Genomic DNA, 23072 nt, shown 5'->3' on the forward strand with positions numbered 1-23072 from the left:
GGCATCGGAGCCTGACTCACCTTCTGCTTGAATTTCCTCAGATATAAAAAATAAGCCTTTTAGCTGTAGATCAAGAGGTTAGAGAAATGCAAATCAAAACTACAATGAGATATCATCTCACACCGGTCAGAATGGCCATCATCAAAAAATCTAGAAACAATAAATGCTGGAGAGGGTGTGGAGAAAAGGGAACACTCTTGCACTGTTGGTGGGAATGTAAATTGATACAGCCACTATGGAGAACAGTATGGAGGTTCCTTAAAAAACTACAAATAGAACTACCATACGACCCAGCAATCCCACTACTGGGCATATACCCTGAGAAAACCATAATTCAAAAAGAGTCATGTACCACAATGTTCATTGCAGCTCTATTTACAATAGCCAGGACATGGAAGCAACCTAAATGTCCATCGACAGATGAATGGATAAAGAAGATGTGGCACATATATACAATGGAATATTACTCAGCCATAAAAAGAAATGAAATGGAGGTATTTGTAGTGAGGTGGATGGAGTTAGAGTCTGTCATACAGAGTGAAGTAAGTCAGAAAGAGAAAAACAAATACAGTATGCTAGCACATATATATGGAATCTAAGGGGAAAAAAAAGGTCATGAAGAACGTAGTGGCAAGACAGGAATAAAGACACAGACCTACTAGAGAATGGACGAGGATATGGGGAGGGAGAGGGGTAAGATGTGACAGGGTGAGAGAGTGGCATGGACATATATACACTACCAAATGTAAAATAGATAGCTAGTGGGAAGCAGCCGCATAGCACAGGGAGATCAGCTCGGTGCTTTGTGACCACCTGGAGGGGTGGGATAGGGAGGGTGGGAGGGAGGGAGATGCAAGAGGGAAGAGATACCAGGACATATGTATATGTATAACTGATTCACTTTGTTATAAAGCAGGAACTAACACACCATTGTAAAGCAATTATACTCCAATAAAGATGTTTAAAAAAAAAAAGAGGTTAGATAATGAGGACTGGTGTTAGGCATACGGTGGGGCCGGGAAGGAAGGGCACCGTCAGTGAAGTGGGGTGAGGATGAGAAAGCAGGGGAAATTCTTGTGACCTCCGGTGGTGATGCCGAAAGCTGTCCTGAGATAACTTTTTAGATACTTGATATTGTAGTCGTCCATGCATCCTGCATCAGTGCCAAGGCTGTGAATGGCTGAGGTACACAGCATCATGTTGATGTCATTTGCAGCCCCTAAGGCACCCTGCCATGTGAAGACATGAAGTTCAGTGGACATTTAATTTTTATACCAGATTGGTAGATTTGAGGGATGGATGTGTCCCCGTGTGTGGTGTGAATGTAAACAGTAAGACACTCCTGTCTCCAGATCGAAGTTCTGGGATGAGTGTCTATCAGAGGATGAGAGGAATCGGGCGAATGTCTTCAGACAGGGTAGCAAGTGTGATCCTAACATGGGGGTGGCAAGGTGCAAAAATAAGGAAGGAATGTCTGTTTCTTTGCTTCCCACCCTGGGCCAAGGGGCAGATGGCAGATTTGACAGCTGTGTATTTAGCAGAACGGTCACTCTGGAGCAAGCCATCTTGACAAGTTGGCAGCAGCTGTGTTTGGGAGTGTGGGAGTTTATTAGGCAGGAATTTCAGGCCCTTGGAGGTATGGTCTCCCCATGCAAGCAAATTGGGGAATCCACATGATCATTAGGACCAATGAGTCAGAGTCAACTGATTTATCTGGAAAACTGAGGCATAAAAGATGATTGGGGATCATTTTTTAAAATGAAGTGAGGAAGGGGGTTATCTAGAAAATTGTATTGGTTCTCTACCTTGTTGTTGATGGTTTTGCTCTGAAAACCTTGGTATCTGCTTTTAATGTTTGGAATAGCATTGAATAGCAGAAAGAACTCTCATCTGGGAATCAGCAAATTTCTCTCGTTTTTGCTACCAAGGAGGCTCATTAATTCTAAAATTGTTACTAACAATAAGCCCAGAGAGGCACTGAGCTTGGGGCTAGAGAGAAAGTTATGAATAGACATAGTTCCTACCCTCACTGGGGCAACAGACGTAAAATGTGATCTTTTTCTCTGTTAGGACGAGGTCCAGAGTACCACAGAAGCACAAGGTGAGGGCAGTTCTCCAGTGTTAGAGGTCAAGAACAACTTCTTGGGGGAAGTCAGGCCCAAGTTGAAATTGATGGGTATATAGGATGGAAGGTTACCAGGAGCAGGTAGATGAGGCTGAGTGTTCTGGAGAAGCAGAACAGTATATGCAAATCCCAGAAGCAGAGCGTGGCTGGAGTCTTAAGTGGAGGTGTGAATGTTTGGGAGTTTGGGAGGGAGAGTGAATGCACAGGGATGGCCTTGTGTGCTGACTTCAGGAATTTGAACTATATTCTGAGGGCATGAGCGACTCATAATGATTTTAAAGCAGAGCGTCCTATTTGCACTTAAAATATATTCGACTGTTGTATGGGGAAGGACTGGGTAAGATTAGACCAGAACATAGGAGGCAAGTTAAGAAGTTTCCTGGTAGACTAAAGAAGAGGGCTAGCCTGAGTGAAGGTAGCAGCTGGGGGCAGGTGGTGGGAATGGAGAAAAGTGAGTTGACTTGAGAAACTTAAGGAGGGAGCTTTGCAGGGATTTGGGTACTGATTGGACACGGGGTTGAGTAAGAGGAAGAGGTTAGAAGGGCCCTAGGCGGTGGGGTATGGGTGGTGCGTGTGGAGGGTAGGGGTGGATACTGGTGCCATTCACTGAATGCAGATATTAGAGAGGCACAGATTTGAGTTTGTTGCAGGGCAGGTTTTGAGAAGAAACAGACTCTGAAATGGAGATTTGCTTGTACTTTATTAGGAAGTTCAGGATCAGTTCTGGGGTGGGAATGAGATAGTGAGGGAAGCTGAGTTGGGCAGAAGGAGAGGTTGAACTGCAGTGCAGTTACGACAAATACCTCAGTCATTTCTCCAAGGAGTTGTGGAGCTGGAATGACCCTTGGAGTTATCCTGACTTGGGGCAAGGGGCCAGGACTTTGCAACATCTTCATCAGCCACTCATTGGATGTGGGCTGTGCTGGGAAGGGGCCTTGACTTTGGACAAGGGCAAGTCCTGGATCACTATTCAGCTGACAGCTGTTGGTCGTCACCTGTCTGGCAGTTTCAGGAATGTGACCTTTGGCCGTGGAGAGGGGGATCTGGATTGCACACCATAGTGGCCACTGTGGGATCGTGATGTTAAGTAAACCAGTGTCTCTGGGCTTTCCTCTTCCTGTGGTCAACAAGAGGGAGTTGGACGAGTTGTTTGCTGAGGTCCCTACATACCTGAACATTCCATGAGTCTGAAGATTGTAGAACTAAGAAACTACCAAATTGAATTCACCTGTTTCTAACAGATATAGAAATGGAGGTTCTGAGAGGTGAGGTGGTTTCTGTAAGACAGTGAGTTAGTGGTGGAGATCTCTGAGAGCACATGTCTTCACTTCTGCTTCTCCTGAGGACTAGGGCTGAAAGGATCCTCATTTGTGCAGGAGAGGGAGTGATCAGGCCTTTGCTTTCCTGGTCCTGTGGATGTGGCTGGAGAATTTGGCAGAGATACATTAGGGTCATATCAAATTAACATATTCTGCGCTTGCTTAAAAGTGGGTCAGCATTTATGCTTCTCTGTTAACCTTTTTCCAAGGCCTGTCTCTCCTCCCTGCCCTCCCTATCAGCCTGTTAAGCTTACCTTTCCAAAGGCAGTCTGTCTAGTGCATTTTGATACAGCATTTTACTCACTTGTATTTCTTAGTTGTCTCTGAGCTTCTTGGGAACAGATAAGTTAAAGACATGCGCTTCCTATGATGACAAGGGGGAAAAATGGTGTCTTTCTGCATGTGACTGAGGTCCTGATGAGTGGAGTATATATGCAAGTCCGCTCTCACCCAGTCATCTGTTTTATGGCTGGAGTAGCTGAATCAAAGCTATGCTATTATACTCCACGGTGATGACAACCACTTCTTCCTTGTTTTAACATTGACCACATCAATTCATTCTCTAGTTCCTTCAGCAACTGCAGCATTGAAATAGTTGTATGTGCTTGGTGTGAAGGACTCCTGGCAAACATAATAGAGATGACAGTCTGAAAGGGGATTCAACAGTTATCCCCATACTATTTCCATGCCTTAACTCCAGACATGCAAAGAGCTTTGCATTGCTTAGAATCAGAGCATTTATATTCTGTGGAATCTACTGGAGTTGGATGGTGCCCCTGAGGTCATTTTGTGGCATAGCATGACTGTCTGAACAGTTTTTCTGTTTTATTACAGCAAAATGTATCTATGGAGGAAAAGTCCTTGCAGAGGGCCAGCGGATTTTAACCAAGAGCTGCCGGGAATGCAGAGTAAGTTTCAATCTTATGATCCCCATTACTTGTAGGGAAGGAGATGTGGGCTTTAGGTAGGATTCTGGAATGGAGCATATTGTCCTGAGCAGATCACTGAGGGGAAGGACTCTCTGGTGGGCTTGAATCCTGGCTGTGGAGTTCCCAGCCACTGTCATTGTGTGGTTAGCTTGTGGTCAGCTGTGGGTCAGGTGGCCTTGGGAAAGACTGTTAGGGAAGGAAGTGAGAAGGGGGAAGGGAGCTAGCAGCTACCATGAGTCAGGGAGGTTGTCAGGTGGCCCTGGGAAAAGGTTTTGATTTGGTGTTGGGGCAATTAGTCTGTGATGTTAGTTGTGGATAGTGCCACCTCTGCTCCTAAGAGTCTGATACGATGTTAGACAATGCCTCTGTCTCCTGCCTGCCCCCTCCCGTGTATTTCTCAAAATAAGATGTGTAGAACCATAGATCTCATTTAAGACTGCACTCCAGTAAAAAAAAAAAAAATCATTCAACAAAGATGCATTGAGCAACTGCTACTTACCAGCATAGTACTAGATTCTGGGTGTAGAACAGTGAACAAAACAAAGTCCTTGTCTTTATAGAATTTGCAGTCTGGTGGGGAGACAGACAGTAAGATATAAACAAATAAATATACAAGATGCAGCTGAGCCTTGAACAACACATGTTTGAACTGTGTGGGTCCACTTATGCACGGATTTTTTCCAGTAGTAAATACTGAGGTGCTACACTATCCGCACTTGGTTGAATCCCTGGATGTAGAACCGTGGATACGGAGGAACCACAGGTACAGAGGGTTGACTATAAATTATGTGCCGATTTTAGACTGTGTGGAGGGTCGGCGCTCCTAACCCCCGCATTGTTCAAGGGTCAACTAGGGTGCCAAATTCTATGAAAAATACAGAGCAGGTTGAAGGGGTAGAGAGCTCTGAGGTGGGGATGGGCGGTCTGGGAAAACCTCTCGGAGGAGGTCATATTTGAACAAAGTGCTGGATGAGGTGTGAGAGCTAGCCAAGCACTTACTTGGGTGAGGTGCTGTCCTAGAACGCAAGAGTGAGAGACAGAGGGAAAGAAGGAAGAGAGGGAGAGCAAATTCAAGGAGGTGCCTTCCAGAGCCGCCACTGCCCCACAGCGAAGCAGGCCTGGTTTTGAGGGGCATCTCCAGGGAGGCTGGCTGGAATAGACCATCTCTCCAAGTGCTGTTTCCTATGGCATTTCATTTGCTTTTCGTCACATCCCTGGAGAAAAGAAAAGAGTGTATTTGAAAGGTTGAGGACAATGAGGCATTTAGAGACACGTTGAAGCTCTCAGGGAACTCAAATCTTGTTCTTTTTGGGGAGCTTCGGGGGAGGGAAGGCTCTTTCCTGTCTCCTGTCTCTCATTGGCCAGAATCTACCGCAGGAGTTAACTCCTTTGGACCTCCCCATTGTGTTTCCCATTCGCTCTTTCTTGGCTGCCCCTGGGAATGGCAGAGATTCCATTGGTCTGGACAGTCTGGCGGGTATGCAGGTGTGGTGGTCCTTCTGCGTCAGTGGGGACTGTGGGGTGGACTCCTTAGTCTGTGGCAGAGGTAGAGATGGTGTGACAGTGAGGGCTCCGTGATCTCTCAGTCAACCATGGGAGCTTCCAAACCTGGGAGTGGGGAAGCGGGTGGGGTGACCCCCAACGTGCGGCTGGCACATTACCACATAGGGATGGTGGGTGGATTAAATGAGATAAAGCATGTGAAGGACTTGGTTGGTACAAAGTAAGCCCTCAACACGTGTGAGCTATTTTTCTTATTCCACATGACCACACGTGTCCTCCCCGAATATAAGGCAGATGTCACGTTCTCTGTAGATTGTTTCACTTCTGGGGGAGGGAAGATGATTTGGACTCTAAAACCCTTACGTTTTTCTTCCACCTCAAGGGAAGTTGGAATGACTAAAGGCAGTCTTACCCACTCTGCTGATGATCTCAGTATCCACCCTGCATCTGTCACTCACAGCTAGCAACCCCTTTACATATTGGGCAGAAGTAGTGGGTAACCCTGGCAAGGGTCACGATTGTGACTCCATCCCTGTTATCAGCAGAGAGGATCAGGGCAGACACCATCTGAGACCTCTAGAAGCTATGGGTGTGGATTTAAATGCCAGCATATTGGAAATGTACTTAACATGATTATTGGCACATTGTAGGTACTCTCCCTGCTCTGGTCCATCTTTTACTGTTTTTGTTTTGTTATGGTTTTATAACTTAGGAAGAAGTTGGGGCAGACAGGTTATTCTCTTTGCATATGTGGTTTGTGTGCATGCGAATAATTTCAGCATCTTTTAAAAAGTCATTAATTTCTTCATTTATTGTCTTTCTACAGTTATTTACTGAATACTTTATGCACAGAGGGAAGCATCACTGACAATAATATTTAACATTTCTTGAATATTTAGTATTTTCTAGACACTATTTAAAACATTTGAAACTTTATCTAATATAAACCTCATAATAACCCTGTTATTAGGTAGGGGTAGGTAGCCTTATTATCATCCCCATCTTACAGATGAGAAAATTGAGGCACACATGATCAGAGTCACATAGCTAGTCAAGGAACCAGTTGGGATCTGAACCTGTGTGGTCTGAATCTACAGGCTCCTCTCTTAGCCTCTCTACTGCCAGTCCTGATGGTGTTAGACTTGCTTGGAAATAATTCACATTTTTGAATTGTAGAAGGGTGGATTCAGAAGGATTGAATGATCACTTTTCAGTCTATCTGAGAATACCAGATTGGTCAGGCTATGGCTCATTGATTCCCTTGATAAAGGGTAGCATTTATAAAAGGCCAGAGAAGAGCTTTGGGACACATTTAATTGATGTGGTCAACAGGGAGAGAGGGTGACGGGTGTAGGATGAGAAGACCTCGGGTCTCTCTCCGGCAGCCTTCTGCAAGATTTAAGCCTTAATGCCCTAAGGTACCTGTTGTGTGTGATGAATTAACTTCTCTCCTAGACATCTAAAATGGTCCTGCATAAGTGCTATCCTTGGGAGAATTGAGCAAATAATTACTCACATAATTTCTGTGTTCTATGGTTCAAATGCAGATCCCCAGTTGACAAAACGCTGCCTGGTGATCCACGTGTTTCATTTTCCTGGGATCATTTCAAAGCTTCAGCAACACCAGTTAGATAAGAAACAAACTTTTGTTTTCAATATTTTCACCAAGTGATTCCAGGAGTTAACATACTGTTTTGTTTTGTTTTGTTTCTTTTATCAAGATGAATAAACTCTCCTAGCAGTCTTGGTCAGTTTTGTCCAGTTATTGCTGCCCTGTGACATTATTTTAGGCTAGCAACATTTTTTTTTTTTTTTTTTTTTTTACTTAAAGATGTGAGTTTTATATGGTATTAGAAATTCAGGTTGAAGCATAGTGATTAGTAAAGAACTTGAAAGCATTTATATTTGATCAGTGACATGGTGACAGTTACTCTAAATGAGAAAAAATGGATGAATTATATTTTCCCACCAATGCAGAGTTCCAAAGGTCATAAAATAACATACCACAATCAGGAAGGTTTAAAAATGTTAATCATCAGATACTTATTAGAGAGAGTTTGAAAATAAAGTAAAAAAGGGTTTGTGCCAAATTATGTGGCTGGACTAAATGGATTTGGTGGCACTTACGTTACTGTAATCACAGTTCATATTATTTTCAAATTCATGCAAAGGGGTTTGTCTCTCTTTGAACATTTGGAATTACGGTCTTACTCATTAAATATGTTAAAGGTTGATTGGAATTGTTGACTGCTTTAATCAGTAGTCAAAGCAACCTTTTATATATAAAAAAAAGAGAACCTTTCATGTGTAATTATTTTTTAAAAAGCCATCTGTAGCATTTTTATTTTTTTTAATTCAAGAATTTATTTTTAATGATCATAACAAACCTATAGAAATCAGGAGAACGGTAATGATGTTTTAAAATACACAGAATTTGAAGCAGTTTGCTGAAGCTTGTTGACACATGACACAAAGATAGGGGTTTTAAATGTTTTCAGATAGCCACCAAAGAGATATTACTGCATGCAGATTTTTAACTTGTATTTACAAACATTTCATGTCCAAAGCATTGCAAAATGAGAGTCTCCAGTTTTCCCATGTACCAAAAACACATTCACCTTAGATTTCAATGACAAATGTAGTGTTTTTAATATTGCTTTTTTTAATAAAAGCAAATATATACTCGATATAAAATTTGGACTATAGAGAAAGGAAGGAAATATAAGGAAGTAAAAGAAAATCACTCCAGAATCTCACCGCCTAGAGATAATCTCTTTTAACAGTTTAATTTTTTTGACAGCAAGAGTGAAATTTATCTTATTGTCTTAGTTGAGATTCTCCTAGAAGCAGACCCTGAGCTCAGGATTTTAGTACAAGTGATTTATTAAGCTAGTGCTCCTGGGAGGAAGCAGTAAGGGTGTGGGGATGCAGGCTTGGGCAGGGCAGGCAGCTCAGCAAGGGTGCAATTTTAGGTGAAAGGTCAGAGGTACCCTGATTCACCTGGGGTTCTGAACGTATACCAGCTATCGTCTCCCCTTGAAGTAAAGAACCTCCCATGCCTGTCAGTCACTGGCTCTGGGCCGTGGGGCTGGGGGTTGTGGAGCTTGTAGGTAACTTCTGGCTCCCTGCAAAGTGGCTCCGGTGCCCAAAGGGACCCTCTGAGGGTTGAGAGATGAGCCATTAGCAGAAAGGCATTTGAAGTTGGGGGACGGGCACAGTGAACTGATAAAAGGGATCCAACAGAGTTCACCATTCGTGTTTATGCAAGGAGGCAGTAGATAATAAATACATTAATACTGAAGGACAGAAGTCGAGGCAGCAATGATAAGTAAGCAAGCATCGTGTTTTCCTTTGCATTCAGCTTATGCCGCTGATAGCGAGGTTATTAACATCCATTGGTTTGTAATAATCGGTTTGATTCCCTGTTGCAAAAGCTGAGGTACAACTGATAGGCATACTGCCCTTAGACTGGTGCTAGCTCTTGAGGCCAGGTGCCATCCAGCGTGGCCTGGATTGAGGGGCGAGAGTGGAACGTAGCTGAAACGGGGACCGTGGGTGAATAGCAGGATTAGTTCTTAGCATCTTAGGGCCAGTTTTAAGATAGGAGAAAAGCAAGAGCTCTAGATGCCTTGGGACAGATCAAGAAATGAAGAGCAAAAGGGAACAAAAGACACCACAAGGAATGCCTTGGCTGAAATTTATGAGAAAGGAGAGGAAACCATGGTGCCAGTAATCCAGATGATGAGTAGTTGGAAATTAAATTACATTTGACATTTAAAGTTATGTTTATGTTCATATTTACGAATGGATGTGCCCGATATAATGGGAGTTCTGCCAAACCAAGGAACGCTGGAATGACAGCATATCTTGGAGATGGAAAACTCAGAATCTCCCCCATCCTTCCTGGTGGCCCAGCTCCATCCTACTCTCCCATCTGTGTTGAGAATTACCTTTTGGACTTAAATGAGCTTGCTGCTTGGTGGACTTAACCATGCTGTTAAGAATGGGAGAAAAAAACTTAACATTTTAGATAAAATAAGAGACTCTCAAACCCTTTTTTTTTAGTAACTATCGAGCTGATTTTAAAAATTCAGAGTGAAACTAAATATAGATGCTAGTGATGTCAACAAAGAGTACCTTTGGTGAAGTGAGGTCCTCAAGGTTCACCTGCTGAATATTTAAAATTTTATCGTAAGTGACTTTATTTATTTCTAGGGAAAATCTAGTGCTCATCTAACTGATCCACTTTCAGTTCATCGTACCTGTATACCTTGGTCCTTGCTGGTCCCTCTGCCAGGAAAGTCTCTTCTTCCTTATCTTATTCCATTATTTAGTTCCTTCAAATGTGGCATTTTCTTCATACTTTCTCCCCACTTGGGCAGAATTAATTATTCTCCTATGATGCGTTACCATAGCATAATTAGAGCACATTTTTTTAGGACTTACTGTATTGTATTATGGTTTCTAGTTTAAGAGTTTTTTTTTTTCTCCCTCCATCCAAACTGTGAGTTTATCAAGGGCAAGGAAGATGTCTTATTTATCTTTGGGTTCACAGTGCTTGTGATTCAGGGCAGTGCCACAACTGTCTCATAAAAGCTCACGAGAGCTCATTGTACATAACTTCCCAACTCTGTGGTCAGTGATGTCATGTTGGTAGTTCACAATGTCCGGATAGTGACACCACAGAAATCAGCAAATGCTAACTTTAGGGTTCCCCATCCAATAGTCAATTGTTAAAAATTTACCAGCTCTACACTGTCGGTGACATTCTGCTATATAGAAGATACTCAAAACCCATTTGTTAAAACAAAAAAGAAAAAAGAAAAAAGAAAAAAAGAAACCCAATTGTTGAAATTGAGGCTCTTCTGATATAGAAAGGGAGTTTGGCCTTCTCTCTTCCAGGAGTCTCATCGTCATTATCGTGGGATTCCTGGGAGTACTGTTAATTATTGTAGGTTGTTATCACCGCAGACTGTTGACAATGAGCATTTATGTTCGGATCAGCAACTAAAAATATGAACATTTTTTTGTTTCCTGGTTATTTGGCTTGCAGGGTGGAGTTTTAGTAAAAATTACTGAAGCGTGCCCTCCTTTGAACTGCTCAGAGAAGGATCACATTCTCCCAGAGAATCAGTGCTGCAGTGTCTGCAGAGGTAAGAGGGCTTGGGGATGGGGCTTTGGGTGGGGATGGAGGGCAGGGATTGAAGGTTTAATGACTAGTGTGATGACAATAACAATTGTCCAAAACTCTGCTACTTAGATATGTGTATATGCTATTTACCGTCCTCAGTTATAGTCTTACCAATTGTAAAAAGGGGATAATAATCCTATCTACTTCATAAGACTGCTGTAAGGATTAAATGGGATAATGCATAAGCACCTAGCATCATGCCTACCACGTGATAAATATTCAGTGAACGATGGTTCCTATAATAATGATAGTTCCTGCATCATTATTGCATTTTTTTCTCATGAGTGGGATTGGGAAACATTCTTATCAGCTCTTTCCATGGGCCAGTTCCCCTATCTGCCAGAGGATGACAGACACTGAATCCTTACTCATAGATTTATATACAGCTTTTTTACTTCCTGCAAGGAAAAAAGCTTCCAGTAAGTAACACTTAACTGCTAATTAATGCACGAGCAGAAATTATTTTGCTTCCTATTCCTGAAATTCCCCTCTTTTCCAAATTTATTCTTATTTCTTCAAATCCTCTGGATCAAATATCACTTCCTCTCTGAAACTTCTCACCCAGGCAGAATTAAATAGATTAGGAGAATCTAAAATTGATTTAAAATCTTCCAAAAAAAATCCAGTTAAACTCATTGCTATTATTTTAAACCTCTACCCACCATACAGTCTTCTCCACATTCTCACATATCCAGTGAGTTAGATTCTTTTTGGTTTACCTTGGAAGCTTCTAGAGTTAAGAAGCCAGGAGCATAGCAGTTTAGCTCAGGTTATATCCTATCTTACTTTTTTCTGTCTTTTCTCTAACACAAGCGTTGGCAGATATTTTCTGTAAAGGGCCGCAAAGTAGATACTCTAGGCTTTCAGGGGCCAGAAGGTTTCCATTGCAACTACTCACCCCTGCTGTTGTATTGCCAAAGTGGCAGAGGTGATAGGTAAATAAATTAGTGGCTGTGTTTCATTAAAATTTCATTTTGAGAAACGGGTGGCAGCTCGTAATTCACTGACCCCTCCTCTAGTACCTTCTGATATATAAAAGTATATATTTGATCATGGCATGTTTTCAGCTTGGGCTGAGATTTCTCTTTGTGGTTAATCGTAAGAGAGCTGTGTTTTGGTAAAAATTCCCAGGAAAACTTAGTACCTGGGTAGCCATGAATGGCTGTTAGAATTCGTGGTATGCCGTCAGAGTATCTCCCCTTATTTATCTGCTTTCATGGCTACAAGTGTATTTGCAGCTCAGATGCTTTAGAAAGACTAAAGATTGACTGGAATTTCAGAGGGATGCATTTATTGGTAACTGATAGGGTTGTTAGGTAGGTCTTATAATTTAATGCAAAATCCATCACTTGATATTTGTTAAGGTGCCAAGTGGGACTCAGTGTATGTAAATCCTTTCTGATTTATGGTTTCATTCGAGCAGGATCATTGATTATCCCACAGAAATTCAAGAAGATTTTCATTGCTCTGACCCGGTTTACAACAGATTGTGTACCACAGCTTCTGCTAGCACTTCTTGGGGATGCAGAAACTTTTTTTTTTTTTTTTTTTTTTTTTACAAATGAAGATGCTGAGAGATGTGACATCTCATTGAAAAGTTGACTCATTTAAGACTCCTGTTGCTAGTGAGTTGGTGGCTTTTACCAAAGTTAAGTCAGCTTTGAGGGAAAAGTGGGAGGCAGGAATAGGGCTTCATAGATGCGATCATAGCCAGGGCCGATCTGTACAGTTGAGGATTTTCTTCTTCCTCCCACCTGCGTCCTTCTCAGCTGGGAAACTACCAGCTCTTTTATTTAGCAGCTGATGGTTTTTCTTGGAGGTGCGTGTGAGTGAGGGAGTTATTTATGTCCCTTGACAAGTCTATGTTTTAACAGGAACCAATGTATGTCTTTAGAAGAGATAGGGAAAAGGTGGGGAGGCTCTTTTCCTGGGAAGCGGGTTGAATGAAACCATTTGGGTATATGGATTCTCTTAGGTTTCTCCTATTTATTCCTATCTCAGAATTCAGACCCTAGAATGAAAAAAGCATTATTTTTGACTGAAGCCCTTGTCAGCACCGTTTACTGCCATTACCTCCTTTCCTGTTGACCCATAGCAGAGAGAGCCCAGAGCATTCAGTCCACTTGTGCACATACTGGGACTTGCTCTGCACATTGGACAATCAGAAAATGAAAAGGAGATTTGTCTGGGCAGTGGGGTGTTCTCTTTTTCATAAAAATGTAAAATTTATGTGATGATGAACAAAAAAAAATCCATCCAGATGAGCTCAAAGGTCCATTGTCTTGACCTATGCTCTCCATGAATTTTGCTCTGTGTCTCTTGATTCCAGTTTATTTCCCAAAGCATCCTTAAAAGTAGCCTAAGAGTTTCTCACAATATTGTGGAAGATATTTTTCCCCTTTAACTTCTATTTGTCTTTTACCTTTTCCTTTGTGCTCGTGTTTTCTGAGTGGAGTCTTGGAAGATGAGGGGGGTTGGACGATTTTGATTCTAATTAGACTGGGAAAGCCCGCTGGGCCTCTTCTAAGGCACGTTATTCAGTTCTCCTTCCCCCTCCTCCTTGCCCCTCTCAAAACCAGAAAGTAATGAAAAGATGAGAAACGTTCAATTTCTATGTAAACTAATTTTTATCCTGCATATGGAGAGGCTGTACCGTTTGCTTTGTGGATTGAGACTGTCTCCTGATTGGCAGGCAGCGAGCGAGCGGAGAGGTAAGACTGATGACCTGAAATGCTTATTTCAGGGATGAGCACAGCGGTATGATTTCAGCTGTGTGGTTTCTGCCACCCTGATATTATTGATTACAGACACGGAAGTGGCTGTAGCCTCTTTCAATACCTGCACTGAAGGCCCTTCAATTAGCATATTTATCACCTCTCTCTGTCTTACTGGGAGTGTCAGGTCTTTAGTCTGAGGGAAATCACCCCTCAGTATCATCGCTCAGAAATCTGAGTCAAAACCTTTCTCTTGCCTGCTTGGGGATTTGAAGTTTTCCAAAGTTTATTTTCATTAGGTTTAGACTGGAATTTGAGAAAGCACAGATGGTGCTTTTTGCTTTCTGACCCCTGTTGGTTGATTAAATAGTATCCATAAAGCTCTCCAACTTGGAAAAAATAAGGCTTGTTTTAATGATTACATTTTATGAATTGATACTTTGAATGTAGGAGAAAAGGGAGGGATGAAGATATGTTCCTACCATACAGAATAGTCCTGTCGTTTTCATGTCAATGACTGAAATTATTTTCAGTACCCGCTGAAGTCTCTGTTTCATCTGTGAAATAGTGTTAAGACCCATTTTGCAGAGTTATAACTTGTTTGCTCAAGACCTAATCTGTTGGCTTGATTATGAAGCTAAATTTTTTTTTTTTTTTTTTTTTTTTACTGAGTCATGCCCGTTTTCTGATACAGTTGTATTCTTCAAATCTTGGGTAATGACAAATGCTGTAACTAATTTCTCTACCCTTCAGAGAAAAATGAAGGTAATCAGCTGAGCAGGTAGTTATATCCACAGGGCTACTGGTGCAGCCAGGATGCTGCTGTTAGGGACAGAACTGCAGGACAGTTAGGGAAGACACATGCAAAAAGAATCAAGATGTTAGACGTTGGCAGGGAGAAGCCACTTTGCAATTGCTGGGGTCCAAGGTCTCAGTCACCAGCGGCACTACCCAGAACAGCCCTAATCACTGGTGCAGTTTGTTTCTAATGCCTCAGGACAGTTTGTGCTGGCAGCATGCAATTTGTTTACCCTCATCATTACCTTGAGGTAATGGCTATAGCAGGAGCCCGTCCACTTAAGCGTAAGGCCATGAGGGTGGAGAAAGGGGAGCGGACACCGGAATGACATCTATGCTTCTGCCTTGGAAGAAGTAATAAAAGTGTGGATGTAGTGTAGATTGAACCCAGCAGAAAAAGATTGCTCATAAATTGCCGGTGCTCTCAGTTGAAGGGGGAAAAAAAGCCAACTTGACTGTGTATTGTCAGGATCGCTCCAGGAAAACACACCACTCATTTGGCTCATCCCAGAATTCTTGCTACACTCCTTAGGGTTTTATTCCCTTCATAATTGGCTCTAATTTTATCTTCAGTGTTGCCAATGACTTTGGAGGGTTTGGCTGCATGTTTAAGATTTTCAGTGTTGAGGAAAAAGTTCTTTCCGACATCTGTTCCCAATGTGTGTATCTGTAATTTTAATTCATGCCCACTTGCCTTGTCATCTGGCCTGGGCTGAAATTAGTTGAGATTATTTGTACTACTTAAGATTTTATGCCCTTCAGTGAAATCCTCCCAAAGAGTCTTGGTGTGGCAAGATTTTCTTTTTTTCTAGCCCTCATCATCATCTTAGATGAGTTTGTAATTGAAATGGTTTTAGAGGATTTCAGCGTATTTGAGATGAAAAGAGACCTGTAAAAGAGGCACTTAATCAGAAGGTAAGCTAGTGCCTATATAGAGGAACGCATAGTTTATAGATGGGTCAAGTCCTCTGCATATTGATAGATGGAATCTGATCAAAATACCTGCAGCCGTGGGCCACAGTGGGCACTGGAATGACAGGGCTATATGCTCAACTGTTGAGGTTGGGAACAGAGGGCATTTGGAGAAGAGTTCAGTCTCAGGGAGCCCTTGAATTCTGTGTTCCTGAAAGTGCCACAGTGGATCCAGGCCCAGGGAGCCTTGGGAAGGAGGCACATTGCCCCAGAGAGAAGACCTGAAACTAAGACCAGGCTGCCTTGGGCTGGAAGACCCCTAAGTGTTGACTATTGTAGAGAAACCAATTGCTTTCTAAGACAGAACCTGTGAGAATCCAGAGCTCTGTCTCTAGTAGGCCCATCCTGATGTTACAACCCTCTGTCCACAGGAGCTAAAGGAATGTCCTCAGCCCTCCAGGGCCCAGGCTTCTGTGGTATGTATGTTGGTTGTGGAGTACATTAGGGCATCCTGTTCCCATAAAGGATCTTTGGGCCGTATCCCTCCTATAGGGCCAGTCCATGGGTGGAGCTGTCTCCATACCAACTAGGCACATGGAATATATTGTACTCAGTTTACCTTTGCTCCTTGTGACTTTCAAGCTTGGGCAAGCAGCAGTGATATGAGGAGTATTGGCTTTTTAGGATTTGAGTTAGTGTAGAGAAATCTGGGGTGCATTTTCAGATTGTCATTTCAAAGGTAACCTGCTTGACCTCTGGGGGATGCATTAGGGGCAGGAGATTGAGGTCAAGCAGTGGTGCTCTATGTGGAATCAAACTTTATCTTAGAGAAACTAACTCCTGCCCAAGGGTAGTGACCTATTCATTCCTTGCTGTGGAAGAAGTCACAGTAGCAAACCGTAAAGATGCTTATCCATCGTTGGTTGGAGAAACCAGAGATGAAGCAGAATGGGTGGATGGTTTGCTGTAATTATAAAAAGGTACAGAGTGGGATCTGGAGAGTGGCAGTGTGAGGGCTTCGTTACGATGGGCAGGGTTTATTATATGCAGATTAGGCCAATGGATTTAAAGAAAGCGAAGAGTTTTACAAGTGTTATTGATCTTTCACTGGCAATAGAACTCTAGACTCAGGACCACGAAGGGGAGTCCAAATTTTAGACCGCTCCCAATGAGAGGAGAAAATATGACCCCAACACTTAACGTTTCTTCTTTAGTTTCCTTGATCATGTCGTGGACACATGCTGCTCCCTGTGTTTGGAACTCTTATGCTTTGTCCAGTCAACCTCACTCGTCCCTCAAATCTCCTTTTGATACCTAGTGTTAGGACCCTTCTCTGTGATACATAGCGGAAGTACCTTGCTCCTCTCCATCACAATATTTCCTGTAACCCAACACTCAAGGGTAGCCATCCCTGCTAGAGTGTTAGATGAATGAGGGCGTGTTTATGATGTTTGTGGCATTTTCGTTATATCCCTATTGTCTAGCACAGCGGCTGGGCACACAGCAGGGGCTTAATATTTGTCAAATGAATGAATGGTACCTCTGCCAGGAGCTAAAATTAAGGAGGTGGTTGGAATAAAACCTGGAATCCCATTTCAGCAGATTGTGTGTCTTCCTCTGAACATCTGCTCATTTCCACCACTCGAGTGTAAATAAGCTCCAAGTGGGTCTTACTCATCTTGGTGTCTCATCCATGGATGGTGTTCTGTTGTGTGATGTTATTTTTCTTCAAACTTTATCTTAGAGATAAAGCAGCAAGTAATAATGGACTGTGTCCTGGAGAAAGAAATAAGGTTTGTTCCTATGGAAAGATTCAAGGCATGTCAGGGACTAGAAATTGCTAAAGACTGATGGAGTACTGGTCTCTTCAGGCCAGGGTTGGCATTCCTTGAATGTCCCTTAATGATTAAAATTATGGCTGGGAGGTCGTGTACAGTGGTGGAGAGAGGCTGGGTATTAGAATCATATTTGGGTTTATATCTCTCTTTCACCCATCGCCTGCTAGCTATGTGACCACAAGGAAGGTAATTAACATCTTTGAGCCTTGGTTTATTCATCTTTAAAACACTCTTTTAATTCTAGTTTTGGAAGACTGAGGATTTAGTCATTAGCTCTATAAATATTGGAGTGTTTATAATGTGTTGGATATTGCCTTAGGCACAAGGGAAACAAACTCACAGGGTCCTTTCCCTTGAAGAAGTGAGCTTCTAATGTGAAGACAGACATTCAACAAATAAACACAGAAATTAACATGTAATTACTAATTGTGATACCTGTTATAAACAAGAAGAATAGGGTGGTATGGGAGAGAGTAATGGGATTTTCTTTAGACCTGAGGGACAAGAAAGCCTTCTCTGAATAGATTATATTTAAGCTGGGACTTGACGACTGAGTAGAAATTATTCTGGCAGGGATGTTTCATAATGTTCTGAGTTGGTGGGACAAGCTTGCAAAGACCCTGAATCAGGAAAGAGACTGGAGTACTAGAGGAATTAAAACAAAGGCTGATACAATTGGAGGGAAATGACGAAGGGAGAGGAGAGCCTTGTTTGTTGTTTCAAATCAAAGTTAAGGATTTTGTATTTTTTCTTAAGTGAAATGGGAAACCCTCACAAGATTTTTAAGGGGGATTGTGACATGACCCAATCTATGTTTTATTTATTTATTTATTTATTTATTTATTTATTTATTTATTTATTTATTTATTTATTTATTTAGGCTGTGCTGGGTCTTAGTTGCGTCATGCGGGCTTCTTAGTTGCGAAATGCGGACTCTTAGTTGTGGCATGCGGGACCTAGTTCCCTGACCAGAGATTGAACCCAGGCCCCTGCATTGGGAGCATGGAGTCTTACCCACTGGTCCACCAGGGAAGTCCCCCAATCTATGTTTTAAAAAGATTTGTTTGTGAGGAAAATGGATTAGGGACAGGCAAAAAGGGGAACAGGAAGGCAAATAAGGTGCTATCCATTTGAGAGATGATAGTTTGGAGTAGGATGAGTTTTTCTTCTTGCTGTGGAGTGGGGGAGAAAGAGATAGATTCCAGAGATATTCATGAAATAAAATTAATAGAACTTGGCAAGGGCCAGTATTTGAGGAGAGAGGACAAAGATGACTCCAGAAAAAAAAAAAAAAAAGAAAGAAAAAGATGGTTTAAGTGGATACAGGTCCTGCAGATGGTTATGGAGAACTTGGAGAGCATGGATTTTGGAATTAAGATCAAGAGTTCAGTTTCAGATGGGTGAGCTGCGAGACAACTGTGAGGACATCCAAATGAAATGTCAAGTGGGCTATGGCTATAGTGACACAAAATACAATATGTAAAGTGGGACATGCAAGACAGTGTTATTTCCTATGCTTTTAGAGGGTGGTGTGAGCCTTTATTATTGCTTCTAGAGAAGCGTGGATGTTCTCAGCCAGAGGCCAGAAGAGATTGAGCACAAGAATTGGCCTAGTCTCAATTTTTCTTAAGAACAGATTGGCAGAGCCTGCAGTTGGGTCCTAAATGGGCCTATTTAAAAAAATTTTATAGGGCATAGCAGGAGTTGAGACCCACAGACATCATCAGAGAATAATCATTAGTAGAAGTCTATGCCCCAAAGTATTTAAATCATAGAATAATCATTTTCTTAGTGGTCTTAACAAGAACTTGAGTCAAATCATAACTCTCCCACTTCCTGGATGTGTTACCTTGGATAAGCTAGTCCCAACCACATTTTCCTAATCTGTGACGTGAGGATAATAGTAATCTTTAGGGTTGCTGTGAGGGTTTCCCTTACTTACCTAGCTGAGGTGTGTAACATGCTTAGCTCTGTGCCTGGCAAGTTGGAAAAACTCAATGAATAGCAGCTTTTATAATAAAAGTGTTCTCTGTATTTGGACCAGTACTAGTTAAATGACGTCACTGTGTGCTTCTAATTATAGGACGATAATTCCACAGACTCTAGAGCTACTTATTAAAAATATTCAAGTAAAATAACATGAATATTGAGCAGGTGTGTGCGTGTGTGTGTGTGTATTCTACAATCTGGTCACAGCTTCTGATTCTGGGAAAAAAAGAGTGATTTAAGAAAGAGGGTGACATTGAAGATTCTCATGTATCAGTCTCTGTTGATAACCAGCTGCTGAAGAAAAAAACTGTACCAAAAGCTAGCTAGAGGACTTGAGAAAAAGACTGTAGGTAGCAACTCAAGACAAATATCTGGAAGGGAAGGATCTGTATCTTAAACGCCATGCTATTCAGACTCATCAGATAAGAAAGACAAAACCTTTAGAAGGATTTTGAAATGTGGAAAGTTAATTGAGGATTCATGACTTGGCAGCCAACTATGCTGGGGTGGGTTTTGAAGAATGAAGATGACCAGCTGGGGTGATGAAAGTGTACTAAAACTGAATTGTGGTGATTGCTGTATGACAGTGTAAATTTACTAAAACTCATCAAACTTTGTCTTTACAATAGGTGAATTTTATGGTATGTAAATTATACTTCAGTAAAAATGTCTAAAGAAAGAAAAATGGCAACTAGCAAACCAGTCACATTAGCCTTCTAGTTGCTTAAGAGGGGACATTAAATGCCAATGTAGATTCATTCATATCTTTATTCACTCATTAATTTAACTACCCATATTTCTGCCTGTCCATTTTTCCATCCATCTATAAGCCATCCATCCATACATACAGCTATCCTTGTGTGGGAAACTCTGGATTGAAAGAAAAGAGTCAGACATAGACCTGACTTAAAGAAGTTGGAGTGATTAGAGTTAGGATTTTTAAAGAATATTTGGAATTGCCCAGCAGAATATATGTGTATGTATGTATGTATGTATTGGGTTGGCCAAAACGTTCGTTCAGGTTTTTCCTTAACATCTTATGAAACATCTTCTTTTATATATATATATACACATATATATATGTATATACATACATACATATATATATATATATATGGCTCTGTGTACTTTCACAAGTGCACTAACTTCTCTGAGCTTCAATTGCTGCATCTGTGAAATAGGGATAATAATTCCAGTTTCATAGGGTTGTTAACAAAATTAAATGGGATAATGCATCTGAAACACTTCACTGAGTGCCTAGCATATATTACATGCTCAGTAACTGTTAATCATTATTATTACAACTGTGCCAGATTATTGGAGGTTCTTTAAACTTACCCTTTTTCCTCAAGGGTTGGAGTTCCATTACTCCCACTAGGATTTGTGTCTTGCCCCTTTTCAAGTTTCTACCTGTGATGAATCAAAGGTCAAGTTTTGCGTCATCTAGAAGGGATTTCTTCTTCTCTGACACGCTATGATAATTTGTACTGCTCACATCTTACTTAACTACCCCTGTATTTAGCTTATATCCCCTTAGAGTTTCTAATTTCCTTGTGGTCAGGGAATGTCTCAAACATTTTGACATTGCCCCCAGGAGCTTGCATAGTGCTGCAGTCCACAGAGTAGGTGCCCCATACAAATTCAGTGGACGATTATTCACTCATGCATAAAGGCAAGCGAGCACTGAATAAATATTGCTTGAATGAAGGCCTGCATTGATTTAAAAAAAAACCACACGTGTTTTTGGCACAATGGTGAGGCCCAACCAAAGTGGATTTGTCCATAAGCTTGGTTTGTCTCACAGGGGCCCTTCATTGTCCTTGAAATACAATTGACCCAACTCTCTGCATTGTGAATTGATATGGCACATGCTTGATAGAGAGATATGCATTGGAAAATCAACAGTGTTTGAGGGGCTTTATTCCAGCCTGTCAAATGCATGTGGAAGGAGAAGGACAGTTGCAGTCTTGGGAAAGAAAAAAAAAAAATAGCCATGTAACAAAGGATGCACATATGACATTGAGTCAAGCATTATAATGAAAGAAAATGTGATAACTTAATTATTGATCAATTCTGACATGGGGAGGGAAGGCCAGGCACTTCCTCTGGCAAAGAAAGCTATGATGCCTAAAAATTGTCCCTTTGCTAGCAAAAACATCACGTACTTTTAATGGTTATTATAAGCTTTTCAAGTCCTTGTAGAAGTGTTCTTGACTGACACAGGTTTCACATTTCCAACAAATTCTTCCTCTGATTTTGATTGGGGCAATCTCCAGTTAACAGGTCAGGTAGTGAGGCTGGATGTGATACCACGCTCCCCTAAGCCTGTGGATCTACTCTCTAACATCACAAGGAGCGTCTACATCTTTCACTTTTTTTTTTTTTTTTTTTTTTTGCTAGGTTTGCTCTGTGAGAGGATACAGGAAAAGTACATGGGCCTTGGAGCTTACCAGACTTAATTTAGAATCTTAGCATCTCCACTTACTAGATATTAATGAGTTTGGGCTTTTCTTATCTTGAAGCTGAGGATAACAGTGTTATCAACTTATTTGAACTTCTATTGTCGTTGTCAGTATTATCATTATCATAATCATTATCATTCTCATCACAGTGGCTAACATTTAGTGACCACGTAGTATGTATCAAGAATTGCTCTAAGTGCTTTATATGGATTACCGCATTTAACTCTTTCCACACATACTAATAAGGTATATTATTATCCCCACTTAAAACATCTAGTGTAATGCCAGACATATTATAGGTACATGAATGTTATTATTTAATAAGAGTTATCTTTTAGACTAAGTATTGTCTAAAGAGTGTTGGTTTAAAATTCTGTTTCAAAGGAAAAACATTCTAGAATGTTATCACCAAAAGGAATTAAACTTGGAGTTGATATAGTTCAGTGTTTTCTATATTTTTTAAAGCCAGAAACTGTTGTTCATATGATCACTATATCAAAAATATAAAAGCAAAGCTATTCTATTTGAATCAGGGGTGGGGGACTTGAGCCCTATCTGACAACTCATCTGTGCCCAGGATTCTGAGGAACAGTGTGAAAGTCACTGATGTTGTCCTTTCCCGGTATACGTACCTAGACAGGCAAAGCGATTTATTTTGTTTATTGGTATAGACCCTGAATTATAAATTAGATCTCCTCTTCAAGAACAGTTGTTTTTTATGAGACTGCAATATGTGATGTAGCAGTATAATTATTATTTGCTAAAATGTGCTGAGTTAAAGATGATAAAGCACCTTCATATACCTTGTTATATTTGAACTTCACAATTCCTGTGGTGGGCATAACCTATTACTTCTTGTTCACCTAAAAATGCTGCGTAACATATAAATTTTTTGGGGGGGGGGCGGGGGGAAATTGGTGCAGCTGGTAATAGAGGTAGGAGAAAAAAATATCAGAGACCAGAAATGTTGGAAAAGGGTGATTCTGTTGAGATAAGTTAACACACTGGAGTTGGCATTTGCCCAGAGGGCAGAACAGTAGAATCTGGCTTCTAATGGACACCGTTTAAGTAGACAGGAGACAAAGCCTGGGGCTGGTGTGAGATGCATAAATCAAGAACCTTGAAGGGTAAATCCTCAGTGGGTGACTAGGAAAAATCCACTCTGCAAGTGGAGACTTGCCTATCAGTCTTGACTCTAGGTAGCGAGTATGGCAGAGAAAAGTTTGCATTCCTGAAAGCTTAGGGCCTAAATTTATTCTACCTGTGTGGTTCAATCCTTATGCCCCAAGGCA

At 41.4% G+C, this 23072-nt stretch overlaps 1 protein-coding gene across 4 annotated transcripts in view; it reads left to right on the top strand.

Moving 5' to 3' along the window:
• NELL1 (neural EGFL like 1) overlaps nt 1-23072 on the top strand; it is an 865453-nt gene that overhangs the window by 207079 nt on the left and 635302 nt on the right. For all 4 annotated transcript variants that reach the window (XM_068554539.1, XM_068554541.1, XM_068554540.1 and 1 more), the window contains 2 exons: nt 4279-4352; nt 10930-11029. In XM_068554539.1, coding sequence (XP_068410640.1) covers nt 4279-4352; nt 10930-11029 — 174 coding nt within the window. The remainder of the gene's footprint in view (nt 1-4278; nt 4353-10929; nt 11030-23072) is intronic.

Source organism: Eschrichtius robustus, chromosome 11, assembly GCF_028021215.1.
Source record: "Eschrichtius robustus isolate mEscRob2 chromosome 11, mEscRob2.pri, whole genome shotgun sequence".
In the NCBI taxonomy this organism is placed as follows: Eukaryota; Metazoa; Chordata; class Mammalia; order Artiodactyla; family Eschrichtiidae; genus Eschrichtius; species Eschrichtius robustus.